The 22,317-nt window shown below is 42.5% G+C and overlaps 3 protein-coding genes, 1 long non-coding RNA gene and 1 other non-coding gene across 6 annotated transcripts; 1 reads left to right on the top strand and 4 right to left on the bottom strand.

Annotated features, from left to right (window-relative positions):
* Positions 1–368: 368 nt before the first annotated feature.
* LOC116208084 (protein trichome birefringence-like 10) lies at positions 369–4,812 on the bottom strand. Its single transcript, XM_031541306.1, has 4 exons — positions 3,846–4,812; positions 2,912–3,301; positions 2,606–2,764; positions 369–1,184 (listed from the first exon to the last, which is right to left on the bottom strand). Exons 1-4 carry the CDS (start codon positions 4,268–4,270, stop codon positions 794–796), a joined length of 1,365 nt encoding a protein of 454 aa, XP_031397166.1. The 5' UTR covers positions 4,271–4,812; the 3' UTR covers positions 369–793.
* Positions 4,813–7,860: 3,048 nt separating this feature from the next.
* On the top strand, positions 7,861–7,961 carry LOC116209743. The gene has a single exon (XR_004157335.1). It is a non-coding gene; the product is annotated as a U6 spliceosomal RNA (small nuclear RNA).
* A 4,064-nt stretch (positions 7,962–12,025) lies between these two features.
* Positions 12,026–13,339, bottom strand: LOC116208834. The gene is made up of 2 exons (XR_004157132.1): positions 12,721–13,339; positions 12,026–12,319 (listed from the first exon to the last, which is right to left on the bottom strand). It is a non-coding gene; the product is annotated as an uncharacterized LOC116208834 (long non-coding RNA).
* An 803-nt stretch (positions 13,340–14,142) lies between these two features.
* LOC116208832 (nuclear transcription factor Y subunit C-3-like) lies at positions 14,143–17,106 on the bottom strand. Of its 2 annotated transcripts, none has more exons than XM_031542396.1 (2): positions 16,709–17,106; positions 14,143–15,323 (listed from the first exon to the last, which is right to left on the bottom strand). In XM_031542396.1, exon 2 carries the CDS (start codon positions 15,287–15,289, stop codon positions 14,567–14,569), a length of 723 nt encoding a protein of 240 aa, XP_031398256.1. In that variant the 5' UTR covers positions 15,290–15,323; positions 16,709–17,106; the 3' UTR covers positions 14,143–14,566. The 2 variants fall into 2 exon arrangements, with proteins under 2 accessions (XP_031398256.1, XP_031398255.1); XM_031542395.1 differs by having other exon boundaries at positions 14,143–15,320; positions 16,709–17,101.
* A 1,287-nt stretch (positions 17,107–18,393) lies between these two features.
* Positions 18,394–21,985, bottom strand: LOC116208833 (stem-specific protein TSJT1-like). The gene is made up of 5 exons (XM_031542398.1): positions 21,671–21,985; positions 19,478–19,718; positions 19,262–19,382; positions 19,067–19,176; positions 18,394–18,787 (listed from the first exon to the last, which is right to left on the bottom strand). The coding sequence occupies exons 1-5, from the start codon at positions 21,871–21,873 to the stop codon at positions 18,752–18,754; spliced, it is 711 nt and encodes a 236-aa protein (XP_031398258.1). The 5' UTR covers positions 21,874–21,985; the 3' UTR covers positions 18,394–18,751.
* Between the last annotated feature and the right edge of the window lie 332 nt (positions 21,986–22,317).

Below are 22,317 nucleotides of genomic sequence, written 5' to 3'. Positions count from 1 at the left end.
TGAAGTAATTTATAATTTACATATATAAATACAACTCGTGCATACACGGGTTCACTAACTCGTGCGGTTTAACAAAATTTGCAAGTGGCAAATTTGTCACATTGCTCATCTTTATATTTTCCTCTAGCTCTATCCCTCCAAATTAGAGGTTGACAAAAATCTACACAATTATGCTCCGGACTCCCTCCTTTCCCCCTCCCCAATTTTTCCCTGTTGTGTGAGAAAGGCATATAGGATCATCAAACACTTCCTCAAGAGTGGTCGAACGGTCGATGTCGGGTCTCCGATCTTGATGTTATACCACAAATATTTAAGATCTATCTCACTGCAGATTTAGACTAGGCATTTGATAATTCTCAACCACGATAGTAAAAGTATGACTTATTCATTGTTCGGACGGACTGTAATGAAACTATATATGCAACGAATAAAAGATCTCCATACAAAAAAGAATGGTAATTACAGTTTCAAAACAATGAGAATGAAGAGACTATCCCGCCCGGTGTTCATCGAAGATCCTAAAATGTACCGACCCTGCTTGGTTCGAAGGAGTGGAAACAAATGGAACAAAAGTACCCCCGAAGCTGGTTCAGTTTTTACTTTGTTGATTTCTAGTTGCTCCATATATATTCCTCCGTACCAAACGTGACCTTATTGCTGCAAGAATTCCTGTCACAGCCCCCCAAAAAACTTCGAGCTGCTTCAGTCAGCATGTATCCTGTATCTATACCGAAAAGAAAAACCATATGCTCCACGATTGATCGTTATCTTTCTGTTTCTCGCTCCCATGAAATCATATCCGTGCCAAGTGCATTGTAGAGTTCCTAAACCGAGCAGCTTCAAGTTCACGCTTCATGAGCACCGCGAAGAGCAGCTCGTTCCATGAGTCGGGCACCCCGGGCAGGCACCAGTGGCTGCAGTCCTGCCTGTGCATGGAGATGGGGCCCCTGCTCGTGTTCTGGTAGTAGAAGGACGAGTGCCCATCTTTCCTTGACGAAGTCATGAGGGTTATGTCAAGTAAGCTCAGCTGAATGGCCTCGGAAATGTTGGTGTGGGCCGATAAGACGTCAGAGACGATCTTGTACTGAGCCCAGTTCTTCGACGGCACGAGGGAAGAGGAACTCAAGCTCAACTCAGGCAGCTTCTCCGCATGACAGGTTCCTCCGTTCTTCCAATCACCTCCTCTGCCAAGAAACAAAATTTAACATAAGAACAGTGTTATTACAAGGAAAAGAAAGATCCAGAGAACAAAATAGATATTTTGCTGATTCGAAATCAAAGAGGAGTTGAATCAGAAATATGTCACCTCTAGGTTCTATCACATTTGGCCGAATTATTGGCATGATTTTTTCATTATTCCACCCAACACTTACAGGTTCTGTACTGTTGAGTGACAAAAGAAAAGAAAAGAAACAAATTACTTCGGTTTTCCGGCTATAACTATACCGGAAAAATAGAATGTCTTTGGCTGATTTTTTCTGTTCTGACTCTGGTGTCTGTTCCAGCTGCAGTTTTCGTTTTATTAGAATTGAAAAACGGAGTTTTCAGTTCGTTTGCAGATCAGGGGCTGAAAGCTGAACCAATCCACATTCTGGACTCATCCCTATGGGAAACTGCAATCTTTCTAGAAAACTTGGGTGACCTCTAAATCCTCAAGTTCTGTAAATCAGAACTTGCTAGATGAGTCCTTGATAGGGGAGTAAGTAAAAGTCCGGAAAACTGAAAAGCCCGAACCTATCCGGACCGAAATACCCATACCCGAAAAACCAAATACACCTTATGGGCGGTTTTTATGACCGAAGAAAACCTACCCGAAAAAAAAAGCAGGGACCAACCGGTATAACCCGGCAGTACGTGCGTATATAGATATATATATATATATATATTTATTGGATGAATAGGATATGAATAGTATGCATATATAATGTTTCAACTTACATTTTATAATTCTAAATGTGCACAAGTAATGGATAATCAATGATGATGATCTTTGGTAGTTTCTTATATGAGAGAACTTATCTCCCCTACTCCCACTTCTTCATCATCATCATCGTGATGATTTGCATGGTGTAATTTCTTGCCATTCATTCATCTCCACTATCACAATACATGGTTTGAAGGAAAAACATATATATTTGTTATATTCTTTTTTGGTAAAAAAAAATTGTAATATGTAGTTAGGGAAAAAAAATGAGAACAATAAGAACAACACATACTCTCTTTATTTTTTCGGTCGCTGAAAAAACCGAAGTTATGGGTGATCAGTTTTTTTATATAATCAAATGGGCTTCGGGTGGTTTTTTTCTCTAGAAAAACCGGTCCGAACTAAATGGAACCGAAAAATTTTAGGAAAACCCACCCATACCCACCAGTTTACACCCTAGTCCTTGAGATGCACTCCGATGAAGAAAGAATAATTAGAACGTGGTAAAAGGCTGTTCATGACTATGATGAGTTCTGAGGTATATAGCATTCATGAGCTTTTCTAGATTTCCAATTAGCGACACCGTACTGTTTGAACCCGAGAGAAGGGGAAAAAGCAATACAAGTTTTCGTGGCCTTGCAGTGGATATTATCACAGGACAATTTTTTTTCAAATTTTTACCTGAAATGCACCGGGGAAAATGTTCGGAAGAAGACCTGGGTCTTGGTCGCGTTCACCTTCGAGTGAATCCAGTGCAGGACAGTCTCCATGGCTTTTGCATACGCGTCATCGACTCTCATAGCTACTTTCACGTCCTCTCCTTCTTGAAAGTAGCAGCCTCTGATGACGGGAAGCGGGATTTTCAAGTGTCAGTCTTCAGTGATGAGGCCATAGGAGCAAACATGATGCGTATGATTCGTATCTATGGTTTCTTAAAACGAAATGCAGGGCTTCAATCAAATACTTCAGGCAAGAAAGAAAAAGTACCCTCTAAGAGTCTTTTCGTAATTCCACCAATGCCCCGTGTTGAATATCAGCACATCAGCATCCCTCCATTTCGAAAAGCTCCAATCCATCTGATCCAACTTCAATGTCGTTTTGATGCTCTTAGGAGATCCGGCAGGAGGGCGGCTCTGAAGCACGAGGAATGGAGCTCTGTAGTACTCCATGGTGCAGTTAAACTCCTTGAACTTGAACACCAGGAATCCTCTGTGCTTTGTGATCGGGTTCCCATTCACTTCGTATACCGAGTCCTTATCGGATACGGCCGAAGACAGCATGCAGAGGAGAGACTCCCACTGGTTTCTCCCAATGGAGTCCCCCACGAAAACGAGCCTCCTGTCCCGTAACTGCTCCAACATGAGCTTCGCGTCGAATCTGTCAGTACCAACTGATTCACTAGCTTTGTCATTGCAATCTTGGCAAGGATTCAAGCAAACAACATACAGATCAATCACGACGACAAAATAGTGCCCTGAAATTCTCTAACAAAATCATTCGGAAAACATGTGTTTCGTTTTTCACTTGCAGTGCCGAATGAGCCGTTGCCCCAGCAAGCCACATCAGTACATCACAGCAGCTCTTGTTGAGGCGGCCCGCTCCGGTTTTCTGAAAACTGGAAAACAGTTTTCCATTTTTTCTCATCTCGAAGAACGAAGAGAGTAGAAAAATGCATCATACTGCAGTTAAGGAGACCCGCCATTTTTCTATTTGAAATGGGAAAACGGAAAACTAGAACATTCTTCTTTCCAAGATCAGATGAACCAGTTTTTCCAACATGCTATCATTTAACTACCTAGCGCAACTCGAGGCGCGGCAAACAAACGCCGGGCACTCCGATATCGTTCCCCGAGCCGAATGAATATCGAACATTCAGAAAACAAGAAAAGATTAGAACGAGAAATAGAATTAAGTGACGGACCTGGGCAAGTTGCAATGACGAGGCTGCCATCTCCACTTGGTGAAGAAGCGATCGGGCCGTCCATTCTCGGAGCACCTGAAGCCGTCGTCCAAGAACCTGCAGTCCCTCGACTCGTACAAAGGGTAGCTCTCGTCCCACACCCAGTTGCCGTCGAACACGTCGCACCCGCTCCCCTCGTCGCCAAGAAAGTCGACCCTTTTGACCCCTCCTCCCATTCCTCTGCCCCTCAGCTGCTGCCACACAGAGCTCCTCCTCCCCGGCCTGAACCCGTCGCTGACCGCCCTGCGGTAGTCCAAGTAGAAGAAGCAGCAGACAAAGACGAGCGTCAGGACGAAGAAGAAGCCCAGGATGCCCACGTAGGGCTCCACAAGCCTCTGGTTCTTGAACTTCTTGCAGAGCGGGAACTGGAAGCAGGACACCCCCATGGGAAAAGCTTCGGGACCAAGTTGGGATTTTGGGTTGTTGGGTTTGTCGGGAAGGATCAGAGGTTGATGGCAGAGGTTAAGAGAAGACGGAGAGATTGGCGTTGGTGGTGATGGAACTGAACTGATTCAAGAATCATGAAGAAATCAAATGGAAGTGTTAATGAACAAATCAAATGGAAGTGTTATTTAAAGCTCCAACGCTCTCTGTCCTTAACGTCTCTTCTTCTTCTGCTGCTTGTTTGCTTGGTAAGTCAGTAATATTATGGCTGACAACACAGAGAGAAAGAGAGAGAGAGAGAGAGACAGAGGGAGAGAGGGTGTCAAGGAAGCAAGGAAGCATTCATGGCGAAATAATGTATATATACGCTTTACTTTTGGGCGCTGTTTTCGGGTTTCTTTGACGGTAGAGTTTGGTGTGGAAACAAATGGACTCAATGATTGATTCAGATTCAAAATCTAAAAAGAGGCCAATAAGCGACAGAGAAGATTGCAAAAAAGAAGAGGAGAAGAAGAAGAAGAAGAAAACGAAGACTTGTTGGGCACTCTGAAAGTGGAAGTGATCGTGGGTGACTTGCAGACGTGGGGTTGGTCTCTCCTATCCCTAATGGAGATGGAGTCCCCACTCATGGGTACCACGGCGGTTTGATTTCAATTTGGCCCCTCCACTTTCGAGGTGCTTCTAAACTTACCCTTCCAGTTCGTCGTGATTCCGAGTCTCCCCTTTAGCTTGTGAAATTGTCTCATTTCGACCCACGACGTCCACGCCGTAAAAATTATTGATGCAGTCCTGGCAAATACTTTTTGAACGATCTCATCCAGATGGCAATTCCGATCATCTGCAAGAGTTACGCCTGTCTCTTTTGTTTCGAATGAGAACTTAGGATTGTGATGTTAATTTCTGCGAAGATGATAAATGGTTCTATTCTCGTGCTAGGGTTAATCTTCAACATATCAACACATGAAATCTATGTATGAAACTATGGTGCAATTATTTGTGTGTTATAGACGATAATTCTCTACTATCTATACTGTCAGTGTGCATAATAGGTAATTCCTCGCTCATGACATAATTGCAAGTCGCGATTGAACTGATTGGATGCAATTTAGATTGCAGATAAAGCAATCCATTCTAAACTAGAAGTAAAAATGTAAAGTAGCGGGTTATGTTAACGTGGAAAAACAAACAAGCTAGATCTGGTTTTTTTTTTTTTTGGCTCAAACGGTTAAATGGATCCTTCATTAATCCACAGCCAAAAACATATATATGGTAAAATGCCCGATTAGAGTTTATCTAACGGGAAACTACAAAGGAAAATCATAAAAACATCATAGAGGATCAAATATAATTACAGTTTGCTATCCCGAAACCATGAGTACCGATCACTACTTGTTAACAAAAATTTCATCGTGGACCCCGCTAGTAATCGGTAAGGAGAACATCCTAAATCCACAATAAAATTCCACTGCATAATGAAGTGGGGTAGTCAGGATGTGTCGGGTCGGTATCCGGGCACAATATCTCACCAACAATTGCAATCAATAGACATAATCTGTCTACCAAACCCCTAAGTAATCAAACCAAGGAAGCCTAATGCCCCTTGATCGGTTTAGACCAACGATTACAATAGCCTAATCCCTAAGTGATCAAACCAAGGAAGCTCAAGGCTCCTTGATCGGTTCAAACTCACGATCACGACAATGGAGCTGAGACCTGCAAGACCAACATAAAGAGACAAGCCACAAAGTCGGTTTTGAAGTCAGAAAATAGGACTAACGGATCAGCAGAGCAATCTCGTGTTGAGGTAGGCGAGGATACTATCGCAGGGGCGGAGAAGCTCTAGACGAGAAGCCTCCATCAAAGGGGAAGGGAAGGGTCAATTAGACAAGCAGTGGCGTTGGGGAAGGGTGATGATAGTAAGCGGTGGATGATCGAGTCAGGTCGGAAATACCGAAATCTGGTTGAGTCGGGTCGGGTCTATTCAAAGGTCAGATTGGATCAAACCGATTAGAGGAAAGGCAGGCTCTCGACTCCACTCTTCGCCCTAGAACTTATCAGAAGGGGAAAAGGTGAGACCATCGGTAGGGAGTGGAAGGTCGCCACCGCACACACCAACGCCAAAAATGGAGAGGAGGGGAAAGAGGCCTGCTATGACCACTGGGACACCATCAAACACCACGTATGCCTCAGATCATTGAGGAGCCCGCCATTGAGGAGCCCACTATAGAGGAGCCTATCGATGTTAAGAAGTCCGCCGAGAGCACCTTGGAGGAGGAGACCGCCACGAACGGGTCTGGAATAGGGTTTAAGGATGACCGGCGAGTCCACCACCAGTATCTACGACCACATCTGAAGGTTGCTGGCGAGATGAATCAGCCATCGCGAGTGCATCTGAGACAACAAGATCGCTACACCTAAAAACCCTTAAAATATCGTTACCATGTCTGAGGAGGGAGGGAGGACAGAGGTAAAGAGGAGGGAACCACCGAGTACAAAACAACCGGGAGAGAGAGGATTGCCCAAGTTGTTCGATCTAATTAGCAGTGGTGCTGGACGTGCCGCCTGAAGGCGGACGCGTCGGTGAAAGTTGTTGGAGTTAGGGTTTGCGGGATAGAAAAGAGAGGAAACATATGATAAGATGTCTGTAGCTAGATTTGGTAGTTGAAGGTGCGTTAACGAGTAGTAGCGTATGACTAGATATATGCACGAAGATCTTATAACGTTTGGGTCGATTCGAGAGAGTTTCACAAGCTACATGGGACATTTTGAGAGAACTCGTACTATAAGGGGGCGACATGAAATCAACTACTTTCATGATGGAGGACCAATCGAATCAAGTCAACCGAAAAGGAACAAAATCCCGTGGCTAATATATATAGATTTCGTCGTCTTATGTGTCGTTATTAATGGAAGTGATGCAGATTTCTGGCTTGTCCTTCCCAATCTCTTCTGCTCTTTAATTAATTTTTGTTCCCTTTCTTTTCGGATGTCTTCTTTTTGATTTTGGACTTTATTATTTGGATTTTGGACCATCTACTTGATTTCGTGTGATATGGGCTACTCCTTTCCTAGGCATTTGGCATAATCACAACAATGGTCCATATAGGCCAGCTTCCGATATAAGATTTGCCCGTCGGTCACAAATGAAAAGTCTCGGACATGATCAATGACAAGTTTAAGGCCTACCATTACACCTACATGAGAAAATCTTAGATAGTTCATTCACCCGAAAAGAAAAATCTCAAAAATAGTCCTACCATATTATAAGTTACAAAACTCATCATGAATCTGTGCATCAATTTGAAGATGAAAATTTCTTCCAATGTAATTGCAATATAGAGATTTTATTGTTTATTATTATTGTTATGAATGATGCTTCTTTTTTTTCCTTATAACGGGGTGTGCCAAAATCTGTGCAGGTGGAAGAGAGAGTATTCTCCTGCATAGCTTTCGGAATGGTTTGAACTTGAGATTTCTTCAAGAAAGTCACACTCTTTAACCATTAGACCAGCGTATTGGGTTCATAAGATTGGAATGATATTGAGAAGATTAGTGTGGCCAGGTTAGTCGAGCCTGGGACTTCTATAAGCATGTCTCTTAGAGACATCCAATAAAATTGGGACCACGCGGACCATATTAGCATGGCCCCAAGGCAAGGATGACACATCACAAATCGAGAAATAAATAATGCTTTCAAACTTACTAGGCGATAAGGAAAAAAGAATAAAGAAGCAGAAAAATTATGAAAAATATTAGAAGCGAATTTGAGATCTTATTTTATTTGAATACAAAAGAAATGGAGGACTCAGACAATTTTCTCTCCTCTCCTCTCACGTTCCCTCCATTTACAAGGGGTTAAAAGTTTTTCATCAAGAGCAGCTACCACTAGGCTAATTTATCTCGATGTTTTAGTTTTATTGGACGATGTCCAAGCATTTTAATAACCAAGACACCTTGGATATTTGAAATAAGAATGTTGTGTTAGCATAGCTTGCCACCTACTCTATTCATCAAGCTATTTTTTTTTTAAATGTGCTTTTTGTTTGGCAAACACCATTAACAAGAGCTCAAAAGGTCGACTTATTAATGGTTTTCCTTGTAAGTTACTCCGCCACACCTTTTCTTCTCCAACCGCCCTAACAGCGTGTTCATCTTCGTGTTTTTGCTTAATCAGTTTTTAATTCTCCTTTGGCTTCGAATAAATTACAGAAAAGGCTCCATATATACTTCGGATGATCGATTCCAATAGATTTTATGGATTAGTTCCGCGACAAGCAAACTCTGTAATGCAAGAGCGAGGTGGTTATATAGAGTGACTGCGAAAAATTTAGATACGACTTGCCCTACGTAACACTATGCTTGCTGGGGCACGCACTAATTAATTTTACATGGTGCTCATTGATCTAATAATCTTTTAATAGTTTTTCAATAAGCATCACCTGATATTAAAAAAGTTTAAGGAGCTCCGATTAATTCACGATCGAGTCAGGTTAGCTTATTAAAGACTAAATTTTTGTAAAGTATGGATTTTCTTCATTCACTATGCACAAACGTAATACCTTACTAAGAAAATAAACTCCGAATCGCTCAAATTAATTCATGTTTATAATAATCATTTAATATTTTTTATCAACCACTGTCGGAGGTCTTTTGGTAGATCGTGCTACCCAAACCGTGCGTGTCTATGGAATATTTCCCTGGGATTTATTATTTTCTCCGACAGGAGGATAATCTAAAACGAATAAAGAAAATGTTTATAGCAAGATTATTGAATGTTCTCATTATTATTATTTTTTTGGGTGGATATCATTAAATTCAAAGGGTCCTCTTCTGCCTAACCGGATACGAAGATCCAAGAATCACTGGACACGGATCAGGTACGGCAAGACCATTATATTAACTGCTCTTTTTTCAAAAAAGAAAAGAAAAGAAAAAAGAAAATTTTGAATGACTTCATTTAAATATAACTGATATACTCTCTCGTTGTACAAATAATTTTATATATGTATATATATACACTAGACTCTTATCCGCATTGTGCATATTTGTTCTTTTTCTTATCGTTCTTTTAAAATATAATTATTTTTATATGTTTTTTCAACATATATACACGTTTACCTTATAATGGCTTAAAAGAGATTTTCTCTTTGATCGAAACCAGCATACTCCTTTCATTATAATCAATTGACCAAAACAATACAAGCTGCCCAAAGGATAGCTACCAAACCAAAGTCATACAAGGCCCCAAAATATGGCTCGAGAAAAGCACGCATGCCCTATTAGAGGGGGAAAAAAAAACGAAATTCAATCCCAAATAAGAGCATAAACTAACAATCAATAGTAGGGGTGTGCACGGATACCGGGTGTACCCGGAATCGATCGGAACCTACCCGTTAGGGTAGAATTCGGGTAACTCGTATTGAAAATATGATAGATTCCAGGTATTAAAATTAGGAACCGGTGAAAATCGATTCCAGTTCTGATTCCTGCGTACAGGGTACCCAGAACCGGTTATTTATTATTAAAAAAAACAGAGAAAAGAGTGAAGTTACTGTCTTTTCTAATAAATTAGAACAGAGGCACTTTGTTGTATGAGATCGTATTATGGATGTTTAATTTTGTCAATGAATTGATGAGACATATTATTTTTTTGTTGTTGTAGATTAATCTAAATCTTTGTTGATATTCTATTTGGAATGATTACTGATTATGTATGTGAAATTTTCGATTTTATTTAGTTAGAGAAAAAAATTTACAGGTTCCAACAGGGTATCTAAAACATGTGATATAATACAGGTTTCAGGTAAGTTCTGGTTCCAGGATTCAACAGGGTAGGGTCCGGTTCCAAAATCTTGAAACATGTCCCTTATAGGATAGGATTCGGGTATCGTGAAAAATACAGGGTACTCGGAACCGATCAGGACCTCAGGTCTGCAGTAACTTGCATCTTTGTCCACCCTTCTAGCCAAGTTTGGGATACCTATTCCAGACTTGCCGCTGAGAAATGGATTTATCTCCAAAGAAAACTTGGATGTTCCTTTCTCTCCATACGCTATACGCTCGTGAGCGTGCCGGTGCTAACTTCAAAAGGATCTTATGAACATGGCACGCTTACGTGATTGGGAGCTATGTTGGGAACCAAATCTTTCCATAAATCTCAACCCTCCTATTGGGCATTTAAAGCAATAAAATTGCTTCTTATCCTCTCAGGAAGATCGGGCATGAAATGCAGATGATGGCTTGACATCATAAAAACCAGAAGTATTTGAGCAGTCTTTGCCAGGAGCCAAAGCCTACAACCTGTAGATAGACACTCTTTCCCCTACTGAACGTGCTTTCTACTTACTCCCCATACTCTTCATTCCCTTCTCGTCGACTTTCTCTTGAGGCTTGCGCTGCCACTCTCAACTAACTAAGTTTAAATCTCTCTTGCGTCTAAGCCAGCCATGGGGGCAATTTTCCAATAAGAAACGTATAATTCTTGGGCTCTGCTACTGAAATATTAGGAAGACAGAAAAATATCAAACCAAAACATGGAGATAGAAAGACGGAGATCGAGAATATTGAGGTCACTTATTTGCGACCCATGTTGTCGTCAGCGACTCTAATTGGGGGATTGGTGACTGCTAGAGAGGCCCCCCAATCAGAATCGAAGAACCCAAAGGTCGTAGGAGACAAGGGTGGTGGCTGCCAGCGAGGCCCCACCACTAGCCCCCTCTTCCTCCCTCGTAGTTTTTTTGTTTTAATAATTTGGGCGGTGAGGACCTCACCGTAGGCCACCATCGCCCTTGTATGGTCCCAGCGACCCCAATTGAGGAGACATGAACCCCCACTTTGGCCACCTCCCTTGTTCCTCCCTGGGGTTGCTTTTTTTTTTTTTTCATTTTTGTTATTTTTTAAATTTTAAATTTTTATTTTAAAATAAACTTTGAGAACCCACTCGATCAATCACTATGAGCCACATGGCACCGTTAAATACACGTAAGCAATTCTAATTAAGATTAACGGAGATTTTAGACACCTTGATGATAATTTTATCAAATCGATAGTTGGCGATCTTTTATGCAAAAACAAAAAAAAAATCATGCTAAAACTGTTAAAATGCTAAAAATTTGAAACTTTTTTTTGTTATCAACCGTTTAAAACAAGATTGTTGACTAGCTTGTTAAAAGACAATGCGCAGCCAGTCGTCGTGTATAATATTATTCATCAAATAGCAAATGTACATCAAGCATAGAGCACGGTTTGCCAAACGGGAGAATTGGAAATATGTACAACATGTATTAGGTATTAGCTTACACATCTCATACCGGAGCAAGAGATCTCAATTAGTCTCAGACATTCAGTCCCAATCAAGAGCCCGATGTGCTCTACGATAATCGCGTACTATTCTTCTCGGGAAATCTTATCATTGTTTACGGTGATTCAGATCCTGCTCCAAGATCACTCCTGAAAAACTTTCACACTAAGTCGATTTTACTAAATAACTATAGATCAACTCTATCGAAGCAACATTGTACTTTCGATGCTATGTTTTATTTCGGGTACTAAAGAGAATCTCCACAAATATGTTCCTCCAAGAACTTCACATTGCAAATGTCTCATTTCAGATCTTGCCCTGGGGTGTAGCCGCTGAAAACGAGCTAACATTACTGCACGTTTGTCCTCTAGCTTTGGATTAGAACTCCATAAAGCTCACAGGCATCGGATTTTTTGAGGCCTCAGTAAATAGGAATGAATAATCTGAAAACAGCAAATTTGAGACCGCGGGAACTGGACGAGTTCTTGTCATTTAAATGATCTTGAGGAGTTCCAGGACCTTGTTCTTCCAAATTGTACAACTGCACGAAGCCACCTCTCAGTTGGCACTTGAGAAGTATGAAATTGTAAGTTATTGCAAGTAATTGCGCCTGCTATCATTCAGATGTAGCGGGAACCCTTTCATTAGCTAGGAGCTGGAAGCTCGAGGTCTAGCCCCTCCTTGACTGACAGATTACACAAAGTATGAACCATCAGAGCTTTGATTTGGAGACATGAAAACAGGTCCAGACCTGGAATAAGAAGATATTATTACTCTGGAAAGTAACAGGATCGAATTTTAGACAACTCACAAGCAAACAGGCAGAAACAGAAACCACACACAAATTTCAGACTCTAAACAATAATGAGGTAAATGAATAAACTTGCAAATAGTTGAGTCTCCCGACATTCCAAGGTTAATGATGCAAGATCCTTTCAGCATTGGCACCGGAACTCTCTTTAATTAACAGAACGGATCGAATACCTCAGCCGCCAAGATAGCCGATGCATCTTTTTCAAGTGATTTTCTTATATCTTGTCATCACAATCTTAACGCCGAATTCACTAAGAAAAAGGGGGGAAACAAACAAAGAAGAAAATTTGAATAAATTTGCGAATCATGCAAAATAGACATGCTTAGAGTACTGCTCACCACCAGAGCGAGAAAGGCATTAGAGTTGCTTTCGACTTAATGGACTAGACTTGCTTTCTCGAACAATTCCTTGTGGGATCATTGCCTGGCAGTTTGGCTACTTCTACACCTTCTTCCAACCCCACCCACCCCCTTCTAATCATCTCACCTTCAATACCATTCCGAAACAGGCTTATCATGTTAGAAATTGTTGGCCCTTTGACAATATACAAAGGACAATGCCACCCAAATGAGAGAGATGTTTCTCATCAATGAATGGCTGGCTCATTAAAAGCAAACAGGGCGTGTTTGTGACTCTCAATGCAACTGCAAGATCAGTCCTTTCTTAGACACAGGCATAAGATAAAGGAGTCACCTTTCACATTGCACACTAACACAAGAAACTTGGTAGTCACCCTGGCCGTTGGCATAAAAATTTCTACGGCACGAGGAAGAACCGGCATATAATTCCTCGAATTCGATACGACGAGAAGATCAAAAGGCAGCATAGACAGCAAAGGACGAGGTCTGAACATATAAACTAGCAAAAAGGCGACATTTTAAAACCAATGGCTGACATAGCTCAAAGATTCACTACTATCAGTCAAAAGTCATACTATCAGGCCGAAATGGAGAAAGAGCGTACTGTCCGATTCAGTATTCGCGGCGGGTCGGTGGGCTGTGTTCGGATTGGGACAGGGAAGGCTGAGAAGGGCCGGCGGATTCGAGAGCGGCTTCAGCCCTCTCGAGGTAGGGCTTGAAGCCGAGCCGGAAAGAGAGATAGCCGAAGGCCAACGCGCCGACCACAACTATCCCCGAACGAATCGCATTCATCTTCGCCGTCTGGTTCATTCTCGAAGTCGACGTTGATGTCTTTCCTCTTCTTCCTCCGGCGTCGGTGTCACTCTCCGGCGGGATGCAGAAATATACTTCACAAGCAGAGGGAATCGGAGGGAACCTAAACGACGCCGTTGCTCAGAGTATATGTTCTGTTCACATATTACTTTGTTTGTTATAAGCTGAAGTGAGATCAAACGTCAAACCACTTTCCAAATCTCAGATGTTCTGCACGATGTCTAAACCATTGCGGCATCGGAAAGAGTACGGCCCGAGTTCCCCCCCGGATGATGGCCGGGATCATATTCTATTATAACATCAACTGTGCCTTGCAATAAAAGCATCGTTCGATGGGCCGATACCGCTCAAGTAGTTAAGTAGTTGCAACACAACATAACGTTGAGATCCGAAGAAGAAAACTCGAACAAGTTGATAGAGGATTGGTGCCATAAGATCAGGAGTAAGTAGTCTTCGGGTTAGTGACTTGATAGGCTGCAGACAGTTGTGCTATAATCAGTTGACATACACACGAGAATAAAGACTAATGTAAATTTATCAGAACCACCACGGACCTGAAAAATCGAAACGAAGAGGCACGAGAGTGAATTTGTGTGATAGGACGCCAGATGCTTTAGAGCTACATAGGTATATCGTACGCAAAGCATTATAAAAGCCCACACTATTCATACATACGTACATGCATATATATACAGATACCATGGCCTAATGCCGATCTGATTATTACAGTAATCGATGCAGCATGAATCACTATCTGCGAGACATGCTATCTATGACCCACACAACCATGGCCAAAACATTATCCTGAACATTCTTAGTTAAGGCTAGCAGAACACTAACTTGTCCATGTTCTAAGCAAAGAGAAACTCGACATCGACATCCATGTTCTTTTCTACCTACATGGATTTCAGTCAAGCTTCTAGCGGCTCGGAGCATGGACAAACAAGTGGTTCTAGAGCAACCAATAACTTCTCCATCCTCAGATCCAACTAGCTCGATTCGACCTGTCTGCTCAGGTCTCATCAGCGGGGTGTTGCTGCTGTTGTTGAGGCCACATGGGCTGGCCCATATAAGGTCGAGGCTGCTGCCCGTAGAGAGCCTGGACCCCTCCAATCTGGGGAGCCCCATGCTGAGGTGGTGGCATCATATAGTAGGGGACTCCCTCGGCAGGAGCCCCAACAGGGACACCCCCCGCACCTCCAACTCCTAATCCTCCTCTTGCCACTGGGCCCAATACCTCTTCCCTCAGGTCCTCCCTGGGGACAATGTCGACCAAGAAATCGAATATGTCCGTCCTCGTGATTGCGGCAGCAATATCATTCTTCTGTAGGGTCCGCCTCTTGTTCTCCTCCGTGTGGTTCCATGACCTGAGGGTCAGCTCCAGGATGAACATCTCGCATGCTCGGGCAAAGACCACGGGGGCTTCTGCAGAGATCATGCGGACGTCCTCGTCCGCCTTCATGATCTTCTTGATTCGAGCCAGCGGGAGGCTGTGGTTCTTGAAGTCGGTAGTATGCTCGATTTCCTGGCATTGGTTGGCCCAGAAGCTCTGGAGTTGCTGCTGCAGCTGCTGTTGCTGCTGCTGGTGAATGTGCTGGTACGCGAGCTGGTGTTGGGCCGAAGTGGCCGGGGGCTGGGCTGGAGGTGGTGAGGGACCTGACCCCACTTGGTTGGGTTGGTACTGGTTCATCCCATAGGGCATTTGGGCTGTGTTCCCATTTCCTGATGGGTCCATAGTGTGAAGTTAACTGAAACTGCAACAGTCCCTGCTAGAAAGGAGATCCAAACTCAATCATGAGATCCATATCAAAAGGTCGAATATCTATACACACAGCAATATATTGGTAATACTATAAACCCCACAGGGATTAATGTAGCTGTTGCAGTATGGAGGATTTGACTTCCACCAAAAGCAAGAACCATTAGGGCACCCACAGCCCATAGGTCCTCAGTAACCCGAGGCATGTAGATGTTTGCACAGGTCTGAGGAATTTACACACTCAGATTGATAGTAAGTTGATAAGTAGTCCTCGCCTCATAAAACATTTCATTTATGTATAACATGCTGCTCATCTTTCCCGAGCGTTTGAACATAAACTATCCGCACAGCTGTTCCAATCAAGTTTTAACAACCAGCACCCCCCAACCCCCCAAAATTTAAAAAAAAAAAAAATTCAAACTTGGAAAAGGCACATGGGCATTGCAAAGTCAGCGATACTAGATAGAGATCATCAAAGGAGACTGAAATTAAAACGATCCAAGAGAAATCAGCTTACCACAATAAGCATCTTTGCCGTGTCTTGTATGAAAAATTTCAAAGGGAGGACTACCTAGTGTTTGGATATTAATTAACCCGGTATTCACAGTATTTCAAGACTCATATGCTAGAAAGACTTTTTCATCAGAGTGACAGTCACCTTTCAGAAAGCTTAATAACAGAGAGCATGTGACAGCCATATTAACAACCATAAGTTTCTTCTAAAGCTACGAATTCCTAAACAAGTGGACCAACAGAAGCTAAAACTAAAATCCACCATACTGATGGGAATCCGGTAAAATTTCCATAAGAAACAAGATCTCTTGTGGTAATAGAGCAGATTCTTGTCAAGGGCAGGAGCTATTTAGTCAGAACAGTGACTTATTTCATTTGAAAACATATGTCCCCAGAGTTCAAAGCAGCATCAGAGAGTAGAACTCCAGGAATTATCCCTCGATAACTCCCCGAGATAATGAAGCCATACAAGTCATATTCCATTCCACCTTCTCCGTAACCATAAGGGGGAACACATCAGCAGAAAACGACACTTTCAGCACTGAGGCAGTTGGAACAAACACACACATCAATCAGCAAACACCATTTCCACACGTAACCCTACAAAGATCGCCATCCCAAAACTCGACAAAAGAATCAAAACCGGAGTCTACGCCTGCGGGGCAGAGGAAAAGGTAAATTCGTTTCCCCAAATCGCCCCCTCGTATCGAAATTCAAGCGCTTACCCTACTGGCCAAAAAAAAAAAAGGAAGCACAAGCAGCATACTCTAATTGTACAACGACCCTTTTTCTCACGATACGAATGAGTATATAAGCACGACAACCTAATAGCTTCGAAGCAAACCACGCAGACATCACAGGTAATCATCAAAGATTTCATACCTCCTCTGTTTCAAATCCCCGATCTTTCCCGGACAAGCAAGAAACCCTAGCAAGCAGGAAGAGAGAGGCGGATTCTCTTTTCCGGGCAGCTGAGCTGACTTTCTGGAAAGTGGAGCCAAAAGGGTCGATCGATCGAACGCAAGTGGAAAGAGAGAGGAATCGGGAAGCACAAATCAAAAAGCTATTATTGACACACTTCCACTGAGACCGAAACCGAACCCCCCCTCCCCTTTTCTACTTTAGTGGAGGAATCAACAGCTCGAATCCATCAGTGGAACCAAAGCGAGCTCCCAAAGGGTAGAGAGAGAGAGAGAGAGAGAGACAGAGAGGGGTAGATGATGAAGTGTAGTGTTTTTGTTGTCCGTGCCCCGCGACTTCCCACTATGTAGAAACCCTTGTTCGTCGTCCCAACCAACTATAGATTACTTTATTAACGTTTGACTCCGTCTTCCCCGGACGTAAATTGACAATTTTGCCCATACTCGTGGATCGAGTTTGGGGTTTTTGTTTTCGGATCGACGGGTTTTCCGGGTCAGGTGTTTTAGAAGCAGCACCTGACCAAGAACCATATACAACATGAAGAAACAAAAAATTCACTTTTTGGTCGGATTCTCAGACAACCCAAGTTTACATGTTAAAAGCAAGATAGTTGCTTCTCTATGCTATTATCCACTGCCTTATTAAATAAAAGAAAATCATTGATGATGAAAATAAAAACATCATGGCCATTGCATAATCACAGTATAACACCATAATCATACATTTGATAAAAAAAACACACACACATAGTGGAGCTGATCAGTTGAGAGTGAGCATGAGAGAGTAGAGAGTGACAATTGAGAGCGGAGGGAGCCGTCAGTCAGAATTAGGGCATGGGTTGTATGTATTTAATCTTCTATTGCTAATTTAATAAAATAATTAAAGTCGGTTCGGGTCCGGTCTCGTCGGGTTGCATTGACTGAAACCGATACACGGTCCAACAAACGAAATTGCATAGTAAACCCACCCAGATTTCTAATCGGATTTTTGGGTTTTTTCTTTTTTGTTTTTTTTAAGTCAAAGGCCGGACATGAGACAGTTTTTCATTTCCCGTTTGGTCCAAATGGACCAAACCTTAGATCATGTCGGTCGCTGTATATGTAAGACGAACCGCCAATTGCAGAGCGTTTTCTAGCTCGTGTGCCAACTGAATTAACGCAGTTTCATACGGATCGTTACATAGGATAGGAATCTTATTACTGGAATATATATCATAGAATTCATAGAAAGTCAACAGCAAGGGTAGCAGTAAAAGCATAATCCACAACACTTATGGAGGCCCACGCTGGTCATGAGACTCATCATCTATGGAGCGAAGGGGTACTTAGCCCAAAACCAAAAAAAAAAAAAAAAAAAAAAAACCCCTCCCACTCAATATTTTCTGACGGAGCTGGGCTTTTAAGAAGTGGGGAGATCGAAATAAATAATGGTACACCAGAAATCTTGTGGTGATAATTGAAATCAAAGCCCCTCTTGTTTCCGGACCGACGGGTGAATATCACTGCACTATACCGATTCCTCCGCCCTTATATACTTTTGAGAAGTAAATGTAAGGTTGATATGTCTTTTCATTCCTGACTGTTAAGCACGGGCTTGACATGTACAGGCATGCAACATAATCCGCTTGTCCCGAAGCAGCAAAGTTCGATCAGATCAATAGTAGACCGGACAATCACAACCCTTTTATTACACGAGAGAAAACCATAGCTGTACATTGGATTTAGAACAACGGGAGCCCAACCCCTGTAAGCAAACTCCTTAATTAACAGAACCCCACCAAATACCATAACGGTACTTGAAACTCGTACCACTAACAAAACCACAAACTCCTGCCATCAGTAACTTCCTCCCCACCCTCATTCATTCACCTATCTACACTACGATGGGCCATTCCGTCCTTTCTTCCATAGCCACACGAAAAATCTCATCGCCTTTACCCGAAAGTCAGATCAAATGGTCCTGAGGAACGTGAATGTCGACATCGCAACTCAGGAGACTCGAGTCCTACTCTGTGGCTGCAACAACCGATGGGCCTTCCACCTGAGATTCACAAGACCCCACCAGAAAGACATTAGATCGACAAATAATTGCGGGGAAATATGTGGACAGAGTCGTCTCCCATTGCAAATGGACCGAGTCACAATCAACGGTTGGAAGTATCGGATGGTTTTTCTGCCAAAAAGAATCTATTCTATGTAACGCGTGATACCACTGGCCGGTGACACCACGAGAATTCGATGATGTATGTTGTTATGATGTGCTATATTGAACTATCGCACTAAACCAAAAACAAAATCACAACCCATGAATAGGAGCTACCTTGAAGGTTGCACCCCAGATCTCCTCCTCCTTGGCAGGCACAGCGGTGATCTTGTTCTTCGGGTTCCTGTAGCATCTCAGCCCTCCCACTGCAGTGGAGAAGAAACAACCTGCAATCCAAACAGCCAAGTTAGCTCCTAAGATTCTCTTTTTTAATATCGGCTCGACGTGTGAAGCTCCGAATTGTAGACCGACCTTGAGGGAAAGAAGCAAGGGACTTGCCACAGGCACCTTTGAGCAGCTCAGCGTCATTAGCAAAGGCAATATACCCATCAGCAGTAATTCCCCAATACAGAGGAACCTTCCCATATTGATCCTGTCACGAACCCACCAATTAGCAACTACATAGCAAATTAGCAATCCAATTATCCGCAATTTTCCGTAGTGGGACAACTAGCCGTGAAAACTTACAGAGGCCACGAACAGGGTCGAGGTCGACTTGTCAAAGACGATGAATGCGAAGTTCCCACTCAGGTGAGCCACCACGTGGTTGGGCGGGTAAGGGGCCCGGTCCCGGAGGGCCTTGTAGGCCTCGATCAGGAGGATGGCCTCGTTCGCCGACTTGGCCAGCCCGTACTGCTGCCTCAGGCTCCCCAGGTTGTCCAGGGCCCCCTCAAACAGGCAGAATATATCTTCCTTTACGGCAAAGGTCCTGAAAATTGTCGTACAATCCGAAGAACTGTTAGGAACATCCAACTTTCCTACCAAATAAAAAGACAGATCAATTGATTTCTTGAAATTAAAATCCCCTACAACTTGACTTACCTGTGCCACTCACTTCATCCCAAAATCAAACCAAGAAACGTGATTCTTTATTCAAGTTACATCGTTCAAACATTTCCACACGGTCCCTCAACATTTTTATCGCACCCTTACTATGAATGACGTCATTAACATTTCCTTCTTTTCGGATACTTTTTCATTCGCATCTAATAATCGAACAAGATTTCAACCACTCCGGAGAGTTTTCATCTGATCATATGTCAAAGTTCACGAACAATAACAAAAGTTTGGAAAATAAAAAGGAAATAAAAGGAAGATTATTTCTTTTTTAATTAAAAAATCCACCAATCTAGTAAAATAAAATATATAAAAAAGAAATAAGAGAATTGAGCAGTCTCCTGCTAGAATCGAATTCAAACATTTTTTATTCTAAGCAAATTGTGTATTGCAGCCCCATGCCTTTTATTTTCCAGTGACACTACCTTATATACGAAAGCTTAACCCTGTTTGGATTCCCAAATAATTGATTTTAACTTTAACTTTAACTTTAACTCATCACACTATACAATAAAAATACACATTTTTCAATTCAAAAATTTTAACTTTAACTTTAAGTCAACACACTACACAACAAAAATACACGTTTCCCAAGTCAAATTTATAATCACATCTCATTTGTCCTTTTTCATAATCAAAATCAAAGTTACTTTAACGCTAAATTCAAACGCACCATAATAAACCTTGATTAATCAATGTTCGAATCAAGTTAAACACGGAGCTTGTCCAGGTCGCGGGTTGTAAATAATTATAGAGGGGCGTGTTCATAACCCTTCACAACGAAAAATCTTAAATGACCCTACCTCATAAACCAATCAAAACTTTTTAATAAAGAATATTAGAACAATTATTTGATAAATTAGTATCAATTTTCATATTTTATAATATTTAATTAGTACTTTCTTCCATCGTATACCAAAATAAGAGCCCCCTAGAATTTCTCCTTCATAAACCACTCTTTCGTTACCATTCATAACCCGCAATTCAAGAAAGTAATAAATGGTAAAACTTTTTCAGTTAAAATCTATTTACAAAATTCAAATTCAAAACTTGTGCCAAACCACGGAAATTAATCCATAGTATCGTGCCCATTTTTCAATAAGGATAAAAAAAAAGAAAAAAAAAAAAGAGAAAGATTCCAAGCAGCCAAAAGAAAACGACAAATACGGCAGCACGCACCATCCACGTGGAAAGTGGGCCCACAATTTGCACGGTCGGGATCAATCATCCATTCCGATCGAGCAATAATTTCCCCGATAATTCCTACCTATCCATGATCTACCAGGCCCCGCTAGCCACACCGCGGTAGACTCGGCCCGGTGCACCATGCACCCAATCGAAACCCCCAAAAATACTACGGGCTCATCGTGCACCGGGAGTAGCATGAAATCCCTCCCCGACTTATGAAAAACACCACCGTGGTCGGTAGAAGATCGATCGGCTGCTCTCTCTCTGATGCTCCCCGACGAGGTGAAAAACAGCATAATTTTTCCCAGAATTTTATTAGGCAAAAAAGACATGGGATTCGTTTATAATGCAATAGATCGATCCCAACCGTTCATTCACCGATCAGGGGCGTGATCAAACGGCTCACGTATTTTGAGAATTTTATTTTAACTCGTTCCTTTTTTTTAGCCAAAAAGATTAGCTTAGTTCTCTCACTCTCAGATAAGGCCGAGGCCGACCCTCCGTTGCTCAAGTCCCGAGCTTGTTTGGATCGTGAGGGGACAGAGCGTTATGGGGGAGTGGGTTTCGGAGTGTAATCCAAACAAGGTCTTAGTCTTTGACAGGAGCAAGCAACCTCATCGGTGACGTTTTCGTTACCTGGGCTTGAGCAGGGACTCGTTCTGGTGGGTGTAGGCCAGCTGCACCTGATCTCCGACGTTTACGGACACGGCGGAGGCGTGGGTGTCAGCGAACCGGCCCATCAGCGTGGCCGCCGTCGTCTTCGGCGACGGGGTCCGGCAGCCCGCAGCCACCAGCTCGTCCGGGGGAGACACGATCGAGCTGTTGAACACACCCAACATCTTCTCCTTCTCTCTCTACCGACGGAAAATAAGGAAAATGGTAATAGGTTCCGGTGGGTTTGGTCAGGGGCAAATTCAGTGATTGGACATGGGATAGGAAACGGGAGGGGGAGGGTCTGGTTAAATAGAGGGGATGGGTGAGGGCATCGTGGTAATTTCAGGGGGCGGATGGCGATATTTGCTGAAGGGAACCATGTGGCGGGCGATTATTCTGGTGCGGCAAGATTTAGGACGTGGGGACGGTGGGCCCACCCTGATTGATTTGTCTTCTTTATGTGCAACTAGATGCAGGATCTTGCCTTGCGCGGGTTCGAAAAATAATTCAATTCTATTGGAGTTTTCCTACAGTAATACGAGTTGTGAATTCAAAATCATAAGTTTCTGGATTCGATTAACGTTAGTGGAAATTTCGTGCCAATTTAGACTTTGATATTCCCCTACCAA

This window comes from Punica granatum, chromosome 5, assembly GCF_007655135.1.
Source record: "Punica granatum isolate Tunisia-2019 chromosome 5, ASM765513v2, whole genome shotgun sequence".
NCBI lineage: Eukaryota > Viridiplantae > Streptophyta > Magnoliopsida > Myrtales > Lythraceae > Punica > Punica granatum.
The sequence above is the reverse complement of the archived record's forward strand: the minus strand, read 5'-3'. Positions and strand labels throughout refer to the sequence as shown.

Bases quoted from the DNA above. Each gene is read 5' to 3' on its own strand.
- LOC116208084 (XM_031541306.1), bottom strand. From the start codon at position 4,270: ATGGGGGTGTCCTGCTTCCAGTTCCCGCTCTGCAAGAAGTTCAAGAAC. The intron at 3,302-3,845 runs GTCCGTCACTTA...TGGTACTGACAG, and splicing joins CGTCATTGCAACTTGCCCAG to ATTCGACGCGAAGCTCATGT. The intron at 2,765-2,911 runs GTACTTTTTCTT...TCCCGTCATCAG, and splicing joins TACGAAAAGACTCTTAGAGG to AGGCTGCTACTTTCAAGAAG.
- LOC116208832 (XM_031542396.1), bottom strand. From the start codon at position 15,289: ATGGACCCATCAGGAAATGGGAACACAGCCCAAATGCCCTATGGGATG.
- LOC116208833 (XM_031542398.1), bottom strand. From the start codon at position 21,873: ATGTTGGGTGTGTTCAACAGCTCGATCGTGTCTCCCCCGGACGAGCTG. The intron at 19,719-21,670 runs GTAACGAAAACG...GACAATTTTCAG, and splicing joins GAGTCCCTGCTCAAGCCCAG to GACCTTTGCCGTAAAGGAAG. The intron at 18,788-19,066 runs GTAGCTCCTATT...TGTGAATCTCAG, and splicing joins TCTGGGGTGCAACCTTCAAG to GTGGAAGGCCCATCGGTTGT.